The 15,194-nt window shown below is 44.8% G+C and overlaps 1 protein-coding gene across 2 annotated transcripts in view; it reads right to left on the reverse strand.

Annotated features, from left to right (window-relative positions):
- The window catches only part of LOC130355528 (ankyrin repeat domain-containing protein 10-like), a 52,418-nt gene extending 37,609 nt beyond the window's left edge, over positions 1–14,809 (reverse strand). The window contains exons 1-3 of one of the 2 annotated variants that reach the window (XM_056555769.1): positions 14,592–14,809; positions 2,745–2,897; positions 505–596 (exon numbers count right to left, since the gene is read on the reverse strand). In XM_056555769.1, coding sequence (XP_056411744.1) covers positions 505–596; positions 2,745–2,897; positions 14,592–14,630 — 284 coding nt within the window. In that variant the 5' untranslated portion in view covers positions 14,631–14,809. The other variant, XM_056555768.1, reaches the window with a different exon arrangement.
- Between the last annotated feature and the right edge of the window lie 385 nt (positions 14,810–15,194).

Here is a 15,194-nt window from a genome sequence, read left to right on the forward strand (position 1 = left end):
TGTCTTTATTAAAATACAAATTTTCCGATAGGAAAATTTCCAATTTTTTACAAGTCTGCAGCATTAAGATGAAAAGTAAAAAACAAAACCTGCTTTAAAGTCACATGACTGCAAATATATACCGGTCACTGTTGTGATTTGTATGAGCAAATACGTCTACTTGAGTTGGTAGGAAGCAGTTTAGAAGGAAGTCTATAAAAACCTTCAAGACAAAAATGGTTAAACAATGTACATAAAACAGCACAATAATGTATTTAGTATGTTACTAATACAGAAGACTTATCAATGGAATATGTGTATAAATGTGGTATGTGAGCGTTAATATAAAGCACCATGCATTTTAATTTTTTCAGCAATGTGCAAGAAATAATAGATGGCTTGGCCCAAACAGGACTCCACAAATGAGTCTACTCATTTGTTATGTAGAATGCCTGTCTATGTGTCGTACTTGATTTCTCTTAAAACGTGTTATAGCATAAGAAATAAAACAAAAAAGTCACATACTCTATTTGAGCTCCATTGGATACAAGGGCTTTAAGGCAGTCCATGCTACCTGCCCTTGCTGCTTTGTGGACAGGGGTCTCACCCACATAGTCCTAGAAAAAAATAAAAAAGGAAAAAAAGTAAGAGGAACTAAATTAAAGTAAACATCATAAAAGTAAAATAAAGGCACAAGCAATTGTTTGACAATTAAAAAAATATATTTTTCCACATCTTGGAACAAACATTAAAAGTGTTATGGAATCTGTTTAGTATTATTCCCTTTTCTCTCTCAAGATTAAAAGGAAATCTGTCAGCAGTATCACCCGCACTAAAGCTGTCACACAGGCTTGTAGTGCGCGTGATGCTGATCAAAACGATATTCCTGGCTTCCAGATTCGCCCAGCGGTTCGAGGCAATTTGCCTTTTTCTTTTTTATGCAAATGAGGGCCTTGGGGCATGGGCAGAGCTCCCTGAGCTAGGGGCACACCGATATCATCCTTGCCAGGTGGGCGCTCCGCCCGGCTCATCAATATTCATAATCATTTTAGGCCCTCATATGCATAAAAAGAAAAAAGCGAATTGTGGCAGAACGGCTGGTTAGTGCGGGTGATACGGTACTGCTGACAGATTTCCTTTAACCCCTTAAGGACTCAGCCCATTTATTTAATGTTTTCGTTTTTGGTGAGGGGACCTCCGTCTGCCGTTCTGGATGATCGGATCGCCGCGGCAGCGCTGCGGGAGATCCAATCATCCATTTTAGTGACCGCAATGCTGCAGATGGTGTGATCTGTATTGATCACTGCATCTTAGGGGTTAATGGGGGACATCCGCGCGATCGCGGATGTCGGCCAATACCGGCGGGTCCCTGGCTGCTATCAGCAGCCGGGACTTGCGGCGCATGACCCGAACTTTGCTCCGATGCTCGCAGTTATGTATAAGACGTAAATGCATGTCCTGGTGTGTTAAGTACCAGCTCACATTTGCTTCCTGCGTCGTTAAGGGGTTAATACTGACCTAAAAGGTAACTGGCTTTGTGTGTGTCAGTGGAAAGCCTAATTTAGAGTTCACCCAAGGTAGATATAAACCGTAAACCGAAAAAGTTTGTACCAAAATCTACAGAAAACGTGCAACAAGTTGTTTGTATATTGCTCTTGATTATATGAAATGCTATAAAAATAAAGAAGAAAAACTGTTTATTTGAAATCAAAAGTTGAGGATATTGCTGCATTGATGATTTGGCACTTTTCTAGCCTCCCTGAAAAAAGGCTCTACTAGTAAGCCTAGCATTGATCAGTATAACCAATTTAATGAAAGCCCCCTAGAAGGACTTAAAGAAAATGTCAAGCTGTAAGAAAATGTATCCCGTCTGATCGCTGGGGTCTGACCACTCGGACCCCACGCAATATCCCGTACAGGGCACTGCTCTGCTAGAGGGAGTTTCGGACCCAGCACGTCAGCTGGTCGAAACACGCCCCCTCCGTTCATCTCTATGGGAGAGGCAGACATGCGAATGCTGCGCCTCTGCCTCTCCCATAGAGATAAATAAAGGGGGCGTGTTTTGACCAGCTCATGTGCCAGGAGTAGAGTAGGGGCCTAGTCAGGGCCCCATACGGGAGATCGTGGGTGTCCCAGTGATCGAGTCGCCCGAGATCAGACATTCACCCCCTATCCTGATGCTAGGGGATAAGTTTCTTACCGCAGGACATCTTGAAAGTGCAATAAAAAATATGTTTTTAAAAAATATAAAAATATCCCAACCTTAGAAAAAAAAAAATTTATTCACCCACCTTTTATCTTTAAAGGGGTAATGCGCTGAAAAACATCTTCTCCCCTATTCAATGGATAGGGGATAAGATGTCTGACTGCAGGGGTCCCTCCACTGGGGACCCCCGCGGTCTCCGATGCGGCACCCCAGACATCCATGCACGGAGCGAACTCCATGCCGGATGACTGGCGACTACAGCCGCCATGTCCCCTCCATTCAGGTCTATGGGAAGAGAAGTAATGGCTACGCACTAGCTGTTAAGGCCACTACAATATACATGAATGGAGGGGGAGTGGTATTACATCACGAACACGGAAGCTCCAAGCCTCAGTGTTCTGGACACCGCTGCCGGCCCGGAGATCCTTTGGATAGGGGGATAAGATGTTTTTTGTCAGAGTACCCCTTTAAAACAAAAACAAGGGGTTTATAAAAATGCTAAAGAAAAGCATTTTCGCATAAATATCCAGCATTAGTTGAATTATTGCCGATTAATTACCTGTTTGTTTACATGGGCACCTGCTTGAATTAGCCATACCAGGCAGTGTGGATGTCCCCCAAATGCGGCAATGTGAGCTGGAGTTTGAGCAAACCGAGTTGTGCTGGCATTAACAGAGCATCCTGCTCCTACCAACTGTACCAGGCACTCCAACTGTGAAAACAAAAGCAGAAATGCCATCAATTAATAGATAATAAAATTGCAACTCAATAAGTAACAGGGGTGTGAAAAAAAAAAAAAAAAAAAAAAACTACTTGTCCCTCATGAAAATGCCCTTGTCCTGGCACACAAAATAATTTCAACTTAAATAGTACATAAATAAGTTCTTTATTAGTTTATTTAGTTATTGCACTTTTGTTTATCCTCCTCATCCTATAATAGCCATAACTTTTTTTCTCATCTACAGACCCATAAGGGTTCCATAATGTATGCTCAGACACAAAAAAATAATAATTGGGGGGTTCTCTTATTCATGCCATTCACCTTCTGGTAAAACTCACGTGTTATTTTGATACTTTAGGTCAGCCTGATTACAGCAATACCAAATGTGTTTAGTTTCAGTCATGTTTTACTATAGTTTCACTCATGTTTTTCTAATTAAAAAAACATTTCTGGGATATGAAGGTTTAACAAAAAAATAAGAAAAATCCACCCCACTAGACCACCAGGGATTTTGCAGCTTTGACAGCAGTGATCTAAAGTGTTAATAGCCGGCCACGACTGCTCCCAGTTACCAGAATCAACTGGGGGTCGCCAGGTATGTCGCGGGCTCGAGTCAGGAGCCCGCTCCATTCACCCGAGCGCTGGCATAATAAAATCAAAGGGGAAAGTTTATCCCACCCTGCTTGTCCAAAGCTGAGTTAAATGCATGAAAAAGTCACCTGCCTGGAGCCCGGAACTGCATGTCCCGGGCAACAAGATTTCCACATACCTGGGAAGAATTACAAGTCAAATCTAATCTAGTGGAAAGAAATTAAAGCATATCAATACAACAGAACCTAAATAGTGGCACTTTAGTCTTATCCCAAGTATATTTTATGAGGATTCTGTATCCAAAATCTGCATCATACTGATTTCAATAAGAAATGTAAAACCCACATTGAAAATTGACAGTTTTTGTAGCCATAAAACAAACAAACCTTTACTGTACAGCAATGGTCCCCAAACTGTGGCCCTCCAGATGTTGCAAAACTACAATTCCCAGCATGCCTGGACAGCTGTACAGGAAGGTATGCAGTCCAAAGGGGTACTGCAAAACACTAGCAGTCCCCCCCCCCCCCCCTACACTTCTAATAATGGGAGCAGCAAATAAATAACAGCCGAAGATTAGGGGGACCAGGTGAGGTAAGTATGCAGGCTTTTTGTCACTGGCAGTGTCAGAATCAAAAACTGTGTGTTGTATATCTTGGCAAGACATTAACCTTTTTAACCTCTTAAGGACCCAGGACGTGTGAGTACCTCCTGGGTCCCGGTCCTGCGATATAATGCGGGGTCACACAGTGACCCCGCATCATATCGCGGTGTGCCCGGCGTCATAGTGAAGCCGGGACCCACCTCTAATAGCGCGCAGCACTGATCGCGGTGCCGCGCGCTATTAACCCTTTAGCCGCGTGCTCAAAGCTGAGCCACGCGGCTAAAAGTGAAAGTAAAAAGGGCCGGTTAGCTCAGGGAGCTGTTCGGGATCGCCGCGGTATAATCGCGGCATCCCGAACAGCTGTAGCACAGGAGGAGGTCTTCTTACCTTCCTTCCTGCAGTCCGATCGCTGATTAAATGCTTCAAGCCTGAGATCCAGGCTTGAGCATTCAATCGCCGAAAACACTGATTGATCCATTCCTATGGAGATGAATCAATCAGTGTTAAAGATCAGTTAATGCCATGTTATAGCCCCCCTGGGGGCTATAATATGGCATAAGAAAAGTTTAAAAAAAATCATTAACCCTTTCAATTATCCCTTCCCCTAATAAAAGTTTGAATCACCCGGCATTTCCAAGAATAAAAAAAACAGTGTAAATAAAAATAAACATATGTGGTATCGCCACGTGCGGAAATGTCCGAATTATAAAAAATATACCGCTTTTTAAACCGCACGTTCAATGGCATACGCGCAAAAAAAATTCCAAAGTCCAAAATAGCGCATTTTTGATCACTTTTTATACCACAAAAAAAGTTAATAAAAAGTGATCAAAAAGTCTGATCAGAACAAAAATGGTACCGCTAAAAACTTCACGGCGCAAAAAATGAGCCCTCATAGCGCCCTGAACACAGAAAAAAAGTTATAGGGGTACGAAGATGACCATTTTAAACGTATAAATTTTCCTGGATGTATTCATGATTTTTTTCTGAAGGGATACAAAATCAAACCTATACAAGTAGGTATCATTTTAACCGTATGGACCTACAGAATAAAGATAAGGTACCATTTTTGTCGAAAAATTTACTGCGTAAAAACGGAAGCCCCCCAAAACTTGTGTTTTTTCATCAATTTTGTCGCACATTGATTTTTTTCCCGTTTCACCCTAGATTTTTGGGTAAAATGACTAATGTCATTACAAAGAAGAATTAGTGATGCAAAAAATAAGCCATCATATAGAATTTTAGGTGAAAATTTTAAAGAGTTATGATTTTTTAAAGTTAAGGAGGAAAAATTGAAAATGAAAAAAATGGAAAAAGCCCGGGTCCTTAAGGGGTTAATATACTTCGTTGAAAAATTGTATCTCCTATATAAAAAATTATACATAACCACTAGGAGTCCCCATACTATCCAGAAGATGGGTGGACATTTATCATTGTCTTTTTTTTTTGCTTACAATTGGCACGTGACATTGTGCACATGCGTCTATGAACTTTTTTTTAATGGGACTTTTTGAAGTATGCATAAACCTGAAAACCAACCTTTTGAAAGTCAATTTTAGTTCATACTTTGCAGTGGTAATGAATTTATCAAGCGCTAATGTTGCACAACAAGTCGAATACCCCTCAAAAACACCACAAATCTACATCAAGTAGACGTTTTACAAAGGAATGTACTAAATAAAATAAAAATTTTAAAATGTGTTCCAGCACCATATTTATCACATGACCTGCACCATTTAATAAATGAGGCACATGTACACATTCCCAACACCACAAATTAAAGGTGTAAGAAAACGTTCAACTACACCACATGGTCCTATTTGGCTGCAGCATCATTTTTGTTCCAAAAATTCACTGAGGGGTACACACTTTAAAATATAAAACTTTTAATCAGACACGTCTAAAACCTATCAATAGCACAGGCCCCACAACAACTAGCCAGTAATTGGAGTTGACACCAGATCTAAAATATACAAAAACAGACCACAATGGATGGAAGTATGTCTGTAATGGGGGATAATGAGGAGAGCAGGGTCCCAAAATAGTGCATAAATCACCCTAGAATTCCCTATCGGGGAGATGTAGTGAAGACTACCCCTGCTCCCACAGGGACCGTCGGGGCACTCGCCCTAAAAAGAGTGACCCCTGCCCCGAAATATCCCTTAGACTACGCCCTATAAATCCCTGGCAATATTGCACATGCCCTTGCTCTGGTATACCCGATGCGTTTCTACCACATCGGTGGCTTCCTCAGGGGTTAACCAGGCAAAATACAAAAACATTTGGAATCAATATTACCAATATATAGTTACAATAATATCAAAAAATAGCAAAGTAAGGGCTATCACCAGATAGAAATTACAAAAATATTTACAGTTTTAGAAATACCACGAGTCTACCTACAGTTAAGCACCTATCCAGTTCAGGCAGTACTGGTGCGAATAGTGTCTGTTATCTACTGGCAGATAATACCAGCAGGTGGCTACTCACGGTTACCACGGGTTGCCGCAGTGGCGGTATCCCCAGGTGCACTCCCACAATGGTGGGCAGCGCACTAAGCCGATCGGTGTCCTAGCTAACTTGCCGCGGACACCCACGCTGTACTTATGCGTGTCTGAAAAGAAATCGCGCGCGCATCACAGGCCGCCGTGTGTCACTTCCGGTGGTGAAGTCTCACCTCCGGTGACGCATATCTCAGCGCCGAGCGTCACTCGTTGCTAGGCAGCGCTAAGTGAATACAAACAGCGCTGTCAGCAACTGACAACATAATTTTTGGCCCAGCTGTAGGAACAGGTTGGGACAAAGACCAGAAGGTGAGGGCTGGACTAGTAGGTAAAGGAGGTTACAGAGCAGCCTGCACTGATTGGATGAAAAGACCCAGCAAAGCAGACTCAGGGCACAAGTGAATACAGGGCGAGTTGGGGGAGGCTCAGTGCTCGTCTCGGACAGGCTCCTTCCTGAGTAGAGTATGTCAAAAAATAATTTACTGGTGGCCACAGGCCTATTTTTTATTTCTTAAACAGTGGCAACAGCTGGAAGCACAAAATGGGTAGGGTAACCGGCAAATATGCATTACGTGTGACTCCTACCCTTAAGTATCCTGTGCATATTTGCAGGGTTTAACCCCTTAAGGACAATGGACGTACTCCTACGCCCCCGTTTCCGAGTCCTTAAGGACCGAGGACGTAGGAGTACGTCCTGTCCTTTCCCGGCCCCCTGCCGCTAGCCGGAGGGGAGCCGGTGCCCGATGCCTGCTGAAATCGTTCAGCAGGCATCGCGGCATATCGCCCAGGGGGGTCATTATGCCCCCCCACGTCGGCGATGGCCGCAGATCGCTGGACAATTCAGTCCAGCGATCTGCGGCGATTCCGGGTCAATCGGGTCTCCAGTGACCCGGTGACCCGGAATTACTGGCTGATCGGGGCCGTCAGAGACGGCCCCGAACAGCCAGAGCCTGCAGGGGTGAGGTGGCACTGGTGCCACCTCACGATCGCCCTGATTCGTCGGCCGGATTACCGGCCGACGAATCAGGGCGCCTGCTGCGGGTGTCACTCCCGCACCCGCTCCGCCCCTCTTCCGGAGGACGTGAGCGGGTGCGGGACATGCACCCCTGGTGCTGGGGACCCCGATCCCCGGCGTTAATGTTGGGATCGGGGCCCCAGGAGCGACGACGGCGGCGGGACTGACCTGTGCGGCGATCAGCAGCAGCAGGAGGTGAGTGACAGCCTCCTGCTGTTGCTTAGCAACAGCTCCCAGCATGCAAAAAGGGCATGCTGGGAGCTGTAGTTATGCAACAGGAGGAGGCAGACCACCACAACTCCCAGCATGCACTTATGGGCATGCTGGGACTTATGGTTTTGCAACAGCTGGAGGCACATTCTCTCTATGGAAAAATGTACCTTCAGCTGTTGTGTAACTACAACTCCCAGCTTGCACAAACAGCTTAAGTGCATGCTGGGAGTTGTAGTGGTGCATCTGGTGGTTGCATAACTACAACTCCCAGCATGCCCGTTGGCTGTCGGTGACTGCTGAGAGTTGTAGTTTTGCAACAGCTGAAGGCACACTGAGTTAAGTAGCAAACCAGTGTGTCTCCAGCTGTTGCATAACTACAATCCCCAGCATCCCCAGCCAAAGTAGTATGCCTCCCGCTGTTGCATAACTACAACACCCAGCATGCCCTTCCGCTGTCCGTACATGCTGGGGGTTGTAGCTTTTGCAACAGCTGAAGGCACACTGGTTGCAAAAGACTGAGTTTGTTGCCAAACTCGGTGTTTCACAACCTGTGTGTCTCCAGCTGTTGCAAAACTACAACTCCCAGCATGCACTGATAGACCGTACATGCTGGGAGTTGTAGTTCTGCAACAGCTGGATGTTCCCCCCCCCCCCCCAATGTGAATGTACAGGGTACACTCACATGGGCGGAGGATTACAGTAAGTATCCGGCTGCAAGTTTGAGCTGCAGCTAATTTTCCGCTGCAGCTCAAGCTGCCAGCGAGAAACTACTGTGAACCCCCCGCCCGTGCGACTGTACCCTAAAAACACTACACTACACTAACACACAATAAAATAAAAAGTAAAAAAACACTACATATACACATACCCCTACAATAAAAATGAAAAACGTCTGGTACGCCACCGTTTCCAAAACGGAGCCTTCAGCTGTTGCAAAACTACAACTCCCAACATGCACTGATAGACCGTACATGCTGGGAGTTGTAGTTTTGCAACAGCTGGATGTTCCCCCCCCCCCCCAATGTGAATGTACAGGGTACACTCACATGGGCGGAGGATTACAGTAAGTATCCGGCTGCAAGTTTGAGCTGAGGCAAATTTTCTGCCGCTGCTCAAACTGCCAGCGAGAAACTACTGTGAACCCCCCGCCCGTGCGACTGTACCCTAAAAACACTACACTACACTAACACAAAAAATAAAATAAAAAGTAAAAAACACTACGTATACACATACCCCTACACAGCCCCCCTCCCCTCCCCAATAAAAATGAAAAACGTCTGGTACGCCACTGTTTCCAAAACGGAGCCTCCAGCTGTTGCAAAACAACTACTCCCGGTATTACCAGATAGCCACTGACTGTCCAGGCATGCTGGGACTTTTACAACAGCTGGAGGCACCCTATTTGGGAATCACTGGCGTAGAATACCCCTATGTCCACCCCTATGCAATCCCTAATTCAGGCCTCAAATGCGCATGGCGCTCTCACTTTGGAGCCCTGTCGTATTTCAAGGCAACAGTTTAGGGTCACATATGGGGTATCGCCGTACTCGGGAGAAATTGTGTTACAAATTATGGGGGGTATTTTCTGCTATTACCCTTTTTAAAAATCTAAAATTTTGGGGAAACCAACATTTTAGGTAAAAATTTTATTTTATTTTTTTACATATGCAAAAGTTGTGAATCACCTGTGGGGTATTAAGGTTCACATTACCCCTTGTTACGTTCCCCGAGGGGTCTAGTTTCCAAAATGGTATGCCATGTGTTTTTTTTTGCTGTCCTGGCACCATAGGGGCTTCCTAAATGCGGCATGCCCCCAGAGCAAAATTTGCTTTCAAAAAGCCAAATGTGACTCCTTCTCTTCTGAGACCTGTAGTGCGCCAGCAGAGCACTTTTCACCCCCATATGGGGTGTTTTCTGAATCGGGAGAAAATGGGCTTCAAATTTTGGGGGGTATTTTCTGCTATTACCCTTTTTAAAAATGTAAAAATTTTGGGAAACCAAGCATTTTAGGTAAAAAAAAAAATTTTTTTTTTAACATATGCAAAAGTCGTGAAACACCTGTAGGGTATTAAGGTTCACTTTACCCCTTTTTACGTTCCCCGAGGGGTCTGGTTTCCAAAATGGTATGCCATGTGGGTTTTTTTTGCGGTTCTGGCACCATAGGGGCTTCCTAAATGCGGCATGCCCCCAGAGCAAAATTTGCTTTCAAAAAGCCAAATGTGACTCCTTCTCTTCTGAGACCTGTAGTGCGCCAGCAGAGCACTTTTCACCCCCATATGGGGTGTTTTCTGAATCGGGAGAAATTGGGCTTCAAATTTTGGGGGGTATTTTCTGCTATTATCCTTTTTAAAAATGTAACATTTTTGGGAAACCAAGCATTTTAGGTAAAACATTTATTTTTATTTTTTACATATGCAAAAGTCGTGAATCACCTGTGTGGTATTAAGGTTCACTTTACCCCTTGTTACGTTCCCTGAGGGGTCTAGTTTCCAAAATGGTATGCCATGTGGTTTTTTTTTTGCTGTCCTGGCACCATAGGGGCTTCCTAAAGGTGACATGCCCCCCAAAAACCATTTGTCGCTCCTTCCCTTCTGAGCCCTCTACTGCGCCCGCTGAACAATTAACATAGACATATGAGGTATGTGCTTACTCGAGAGAAATTGGGCTACAAATACAAGTAAAAATTTTCTCCTTTTTACCCCTTGCAAAAATTCAAAAATTGGGTTTACAAGAACACGCGAGTGTAAAAAATGAAGATTGTGAATTTTCTCCTTCACTTTTCTGCTATTCCTGTGAAACACCTAAAGGGTTAATACACTTATTGAATGTCATTTTGAATACTTTGGGGGGTGTAGTTTTTATAATGGGGTCATTTATGGGGTATTTCTAATATGAAGACCCTTCAAATCCACTTCAAACCTGAACTGGTCCATGAAAAATAGCGAGTTTGAAAATTTTGTGAAAAATTTCCAAATTGCTGCTGAACTTTGAAGCCCTCTGGTGTCTTCCAAAAGTAAAAACTCATAAATTTTATGATGCAAACATAAAGTAGACATATTGTATATGTGAACCCAAAAATGTTTTATTTTGAATATCCATTTTCCTTACAATCAGAGAGCTTCAAAGTTAGAAAAATGCACAACTTTCATTTTTTTCATAAAATTTTGGGATTTTTCACCAAGAAAGGATGCAAGTTACCATAAAATTTTACCACTAAGTTAAAGTAGAATATGTCACGAAAAAACAATCTCGGAATCAGAATGATAACTAAAAGCATTCCAGAGTTATTAATGTTTAAAGTAACAGTGGTCAGAATTGCAAAAAACGCTCTGGTCCTTAAGGTGTAAAATGGCCTGGTCCTTAAGGGGTTAAAGCTGTGCCAAATCATTGGGGGAGATTTATCAAAGTTGTCTATGTCCCGCATCAATATAGACCAAACTAGAGGGTTAGACTGGTCTATTGTGCGCACGGCTCTTGATAAATTCTGCCCACAGACTTTGGGATCTATGCTTTAGACTGTATTTACACCTGATTCAGTATGGTCTGACATTTCAGCGTACTTTCAGCCGATGTGACTTGTCGCTGAAAAGTCGCTTTTGATCAATTCAGCACCAATGCAGTTTTCCGTCTAAACTAGACTAGAATGAATCATGTTCTAAAAATCCTCTAAAGCAAAAGTCGCACATATTTAGACTGCGACTTTCTGTATGACAAGTTTATATGGGAAAAACCAGTCTAAATCCTTTGATAAATCTCCCCCATTTCCTTTACATTGAACTTTACATAACTCTGCAGTTTCAAATCCTGTGCATCAAGTATGTGCAGAACACCATACATGTGAATAGATCCTTAAAAAGGTAATGTCATCAGTGTCAGCAGCACTAACCTGTTGGTACAGACTTGTAGTGTGGATTACACTGAAAAAGATACTTATCATGGGCCAACACATGACCAAGTTTGCCCTTTCTCCTTATTTGGTTGATAACATTTAGCAGGCTTGGTGCACAGATGGCACTTCAGGAGCACAGTGACATCATGGCTGCTGCTATACGTCATCAACTAAATAATGAGAATAACAGGCAAATTGGGTCACGGATCGGCCCATGGTAAGTATTTTTATCAGCGTCAACCGCACTTCAAGTCTGTACCAACAGTTTAGTGCAGGTGACACTTGACAAATTCCCTTTAAAAACCCTGCTTCCACTTTGGGGGGGGGGACAAAACATAAGACAAAACGTATCCCCTATCCAAAGGGTGACACCCACAATCTCATGTATGGGCCGCTGCTCTCCCCGGGAACAGCACATCACGACCCCCACAAAAAGCATCAGCCAACACACCCCTTTCATATATCTCTATTGAAGAGACGTTCAGCTATCTTCAGCTCTCCCATAGAGATATAAGGAGGGGACGTGTCAGCCACCGCTTTGTGCAGGGATCGTGACACGCTGCTTCTGAGGAGTGTGGGGGCTCATACATGAGATTGTGGGGGGTACCAGCAGTCTGATTCTCTCCCCCCCTCCGATCTAACACCCATCCCCTATCCTTTGGATAGGTGATAAGTTTTTCCCCCATGATCTATCTCCTTTAAAACTGTGCAGCATGCTCAGTGCACTTTCACCAGCCCTACATCAGGGCCTAGCAGAGAAGAGTGTGCTGTCCTGTGACTGACTAGGTGGCTATGGGAGGAAGTCCATATATTAGTATATATGGACTTAGAGGCGTAATAACAGCAGCGACAATGCTAATATCACCTTGTCACCATTCTAAAGGTTTAAATGGGCACTGTCACCAACTTTTTTTATTTGATATGTTGTAGTACTTATGTACTACAACTTCTCTAATATACTTTATTTTTTTATTAACATACTTTTACATTTGAAAACCGGCCACTAGGGGGTCATTGGTCCAAATTCATTCAGCCTCCGCTCGCTCCCGGCCCGTCAATCAGACAGGCGGGAGCGAGCGCTGAGAACAGTGCTCCCTGGCCTCGCCAGTTTGGTAAGAGGGGGGAGTGTGTGTATTATAGAGTTGATTGTTGCAGCAAAATCGCTGACAAGGGGGAGGGGGGGGGGGGGGGGGGGGGGAGTTGCGCCGCAGCCACAACTCCCAGCATGCCCTGACAGCCAATAGATGGCAAGCTGGGAGGTGAAACAGCTGGAGGCACCCTATGAAGTGATGTTGTGCCTGCTGGGGCATCAGTGATGTTGTGCCTGCTGGGGAAGGAGGATGGTGGGAGCTACTCTTTAATCTAAAACCCAGTCAGGTTTATAAACATCTAGAGTACAGGTACACAATATTGGTGGGAGTTTACTGTACTTACACCGGTTTTCTGGCAAATATAGGTAACATATTGTGGTGTTCACCAGAAATTTGTAGATTTTTACTCTTGCCAATGCACTACACTTTGTGGGCCTTACAGCCAGACAGATTTAGTATATTTATGCCAAAAACTGGCGTAAGTCACAGAAATCTACACAAGGTCATAACAGTAGTAAGTTTCTGTATGGCACACAGACGGACCAGACAGAGCACATTAGCCCACATTTATCAAACTGATTTTTTTCCATAACAACCAATCACAGCTCAGCTTTCACTTTACCTTAGCTAGTTAGCTGAGCTGTGATTGGTTGTTGTGTGAAAACCACTTCATTTTTTTCTCTCTCAGTTTGATACATCTGGGCCATTGGGTGGATCTAACTCCAGAACATTTCATATTAAGATCCCAATCTGACAGTATTTTTCAGGACTCCATGGGGGAGATTTATCAAAACCTTTCCAGAGGAAAAGTTGCCCAGTTGTCCATAGCAACCAATCAGATCACTTCTTTCATTTTGCAGAGGCCTTGTTAAAAATGAAAGCAGCGATCTGATTGGTTGCTACAGGAAACTTTTCCTCTGGACAGGTTTTGATAAATCTCCCCCATATATCTACAACAGAAGTGTGTAACCAAAGCCCGGCATGTACGGCCAGATTTAGGAGTCTATACAGGTAGGCGTATGGCAGCTGCAGACAATCGATCGTAGACTGATGAGAGCACCATGTGAACACAGCCTTATATTTCCCCATCAGTGTACAGGCAGTGAGTGACAGGAGCCAAGTACATATCACGTGTCCCTCTCTGGGCAGCAGACATACAGCTGCGCCAACTCTACAGACAACTCAATCAGGCGAGAGCCGCGCCAGACAAGGGGACGGCCGCGCTTCCCTCCAGTGTGTACAGGGCGCACACCTCCCACCTTTGTTCTTTAGCAGCAGCCGCTGCCTCAGCAGACAAGCATTCCCCGCCCATAAAATATGCATACCACGCCCCCTTTCTTTGTCTCTGGTCCTCAGTCAGCCCGCCTCTACTAAACGGGAAGGAACCGAAGAAAATGGCGCTATCCCCTCCCACTTTCCATCTCGTCAGTGATGTTCCCGCTCTACCCCAGGAAAAGGCCGCCGCCGTTCCCCACAACGTCACCTTCCCGAAGTGAGCGGCCCAGTGTATGGGCGTCCAGCCGTAGCACGAGTCTTCCTTCCCGAGCTGCTGCGCGGTGTTCCCGGGCGGGCCTTGGAGCAGAGACTGAAGGCACCCGAGGTCTCCGTCCCTGCACGCTCGGTGTAGAGGGAAGCGGAGGTTGAGCACCTCCTCACTGGAGAAGCCGGGCTCCGAACACACCGACATCATCATCCGAGGAGCTGCAGCACACGCACCCAAACACTCACACACCGGGGCTGGGGGGAGGAGTAACGCGGAACCCCGCCTCCTGCTAACTCACTGCCGGGGAGGCGTCACAGCGGCATGGCTCTGTATACATAGCGCCATCACGTGACTAGGCCGGCTGGCAGCCATTGGCGGAGGGGCGCGCGGATCTCTGGACTCTGTGTTTGAGAGTGTCACATTTATCAAAACGGTTTCAAATTGTCTATGTTGCCCATAGCAACCTATCATTGTACAGCTTTCATTTCTGGAACTGCTCTAGTGAAGTAAACGCTGCATTATGATTGCTCGCTAGGGCAACAGACTCATCTGTACTCTTCATATTGTGACCCTTCAGCTGTTGCAAAAGTGAAATTCCCATCATGCTGTCAGGACTAGAGATGAGCGAACTTACAGTACATTCGATTCGTCACGAACTTCTCGGCTCGGCAGATGATGACTTATCCTGCATAAATTAGTTCAGCTTTCAGGTGCTCCCGTGGGCTGGAAAAGGTGGATACAGTCCTAGGAGACTCTTTCCTAGGACTGTATCCACCTTTTCCAGCCCACCGGAGCACCGGAAAGCTGAACTCATTTATGCAGGATAAGTCATCAACTGCCGAGCCGAGAAGTTCGTGACGAATCGAATTTACTGCAAGTTTGCTCATCTCTAGTCAGGACA

This window comes from Hyla sarda, chromosome 2 (assembly GCF_029499605.1).
Source record: "Hyla sarda isolate aHylSar1 chromosome 2, aHylSar1.hap1, whole genome shotgun sequence".
Taxonomy (NCBI): domain Eukaryota; kingdom Metazoa; phylum Chordata; class Amphibia; order Anura; family Hylidae; genus Hyla; species Hyla sarda.